The following is a 2,055-nucleotide window of genomic DNA, read 5'->3' on the forward strand; positions in this document are numbered from 1 at the left end:
TTGATCGATAGATATAACTGAGTATCATCTGCATAACAGTGAAAGTTTATGGAATATTTCCTGATAATATTGCCTAAAGGAAGCATATATAAAGTGAAAAGGATTGGTCCGAGGACAGATCCTTGTGGAACTCCATGACTAACTTTGGCGTGCATGGAGGACTCATCGTTAACATGTAGAAACTGAAATCGATCTGATAAATAGGACTTAAACCAGCTTAGAGCGGTTCCTTTAATGCCAATGAAATGTTCCAGTCTCTGCAATAGGATCTGATGGTCAATGGTATCAAATGCAGCACTAAGATCTAATAAAACCAGTACAGAGACAAGTCCTTTGTCTGATGCAATAAGGAGGTCGTTAGTAATTTTCACCAGTGCTGTCTCTGTGCTATGATGAGCTCTAAATCCTGACTGAAAATCCCCAAATAAACTATTGCTCTGTAGAAAGTCACACAGCTGTTTAGCAACTGCTTTCTCCAGAACCTTAGAGAGAAATGGAAGGTTAGATATAGGTCTATAGTTGGCTAAAACATCCGGATCAAGTTTGGGCTTTTTCAGAAGAGGTTTAATTACAGCTACTTTAAAGTACTGTGGTACATAGCCTGTTGTGTTTGTGTTCAGGTCTTGAGCCTCTCTTCCACCTGACTCTGAGGAAGAAGTACGAGCTGCTGGTCGACATGGAGGACTTCAGTGGAAACAAAGTGTTCGCTCGTTACTCCTCGTTTTCCATCGACCCAGAGTCTGACGGATACAGACTGAATGTATCTGGATTCAGTAATGGAGGGGCAGGTGAGGTGGCAGCAGAAGTACTTTTGTGTTTTTCTGAGTTTCCACAGGAAGGTGATTTTCCCTAAAGTCTCCCTGAAGGACTGGCCTTATACTGGATTATTTGGGTGACTGATTGATGCAGAGCTGCACCAATCAGTGGTCTGCTTCTGTTTCATGAATCACATTCAGGTGTCTGTACCTCAGAGACTCTCTGCAGTCCATTTATCTGGACTCACTTTAGGTTGTTATGTTGCAGTCGCAGTGTTGCTGTGTTGCCTGGTTAGTGCAGTAGCTGTTTTAGTAGTAATACTTAGGTGGACAGATGTGAATGAAAGGTTAGAGAAGTGGAACTGAGCACTAAAATCAGAATCAGAAGGAGCTTTACTGTCAAGTAATGTTTTATTCAAACAAGGAATTTGCTTTGACAGTAAGGTGCTACACGTAGACAAACATACAGTTGACATAAATACATGTAGAAATATATAAATATGGAATAGACAATGTAAGTTATATAAGAATAATAAAAAAGAATAGAGAAAATATGTTAGGAGTGTGGTTTTGGTTCTGCGTTTCTCTGTGTAGCCTTGTTATTTTATTCAGTCTCATGTTCTAGTTTACTTATTATCTGTTTTGTCTCTTATCTTAGTTCCCTGTTCTGTGACTTGTGAATGTCTTTATGTTTAATCCTAGCTTCAGCTTGTTGTGCCTGTTTGTAGTTTATTTGTGATCTGTCTGATTGTGTCTGAATTAGGTTGTTATTCTGATCTGTTACATCTTATTTTGATATGGCCTGTGTTTAGTGTTCAGTGTGTTATGTATGTTACCCCAGTAATGCCTCTGCATGCCTGTCTCTCTGTTTCCCCCTGCTGTCTCTCTGGCTCCCTGTCTGTTTGGTGTTAAATGTTTGCTGTTTCCCTTCACTAGTGTGATGTGTGTCCTGCCTTTTGTTGGAACTGCCTGTTCGATCATTTTGGATCGTGAATTTGATGTTGCCTCTCTAGTGTGCTGCGTTTGGGCTCATCTGAATCCCTGACAGAAGATATGCAGATATTTAAATGTGCATTATTCTGGGTTTGTGTTATGCAGAAGGATTTCAATGGAAGAGAGTATTGTGTACATAAATATAAAAAATTGAAAATATAAAAAAATATAGAACAACAAAGATTAACAATTAACAACAAATATGTGCAATGTGCCAGGGTTCTGCATGATATGAAATGAAATAATGTGCAGAGACATTTGTATCATTTGAAAGGGGGGGGGGGGGGGGGGGGGGGGGGGGGGGGGG

At 40.0% G+C, this 2,055-nt stretch overlaps 1 protein-coding gene across 1 annotated transcript in view; it reads left to right on the forward strand.

Moving 5' to 3' along the window:
• Positions 1-620: 620 nt before the first annotated feature.
• Positions 621-2,055, forward strand: part of LOC123966440 (microfibril-associated glycoprotein 4-like) — a gene marked incomplete at its 5' end in the record, with an annotated part of 4,756 nt that continues 3,321 nt past the window's right edge. Inside the window, one exon of the mRNA XM_046042602.1 lies at positions 621-788. Coding sequence (XP_045898558.1) covers positions 621-788 — 168 coding nt within the window. The remainder of the gene's footprint in view (positions 789-2,055) is intronic.

The sequence above is a fragment of the Micropterus dolomieu genome, unplaced genomic scaffold, assembly GCF_021292245.1.
Source record: "Micropterus dolomieu isolate WLL.071019.BEF.003 ecotype Adirondacks unplaced genomic scaffold, ASM2129224v1 contig_13452, whole genome shotgun sequence".
Taxonomy (NCBI): Eukaryota; Metazoa; Chordata; class Actinopteri; order Centrarchiformes; family Centrarchidae; genus Micropterus; species Micropterus dolomieu.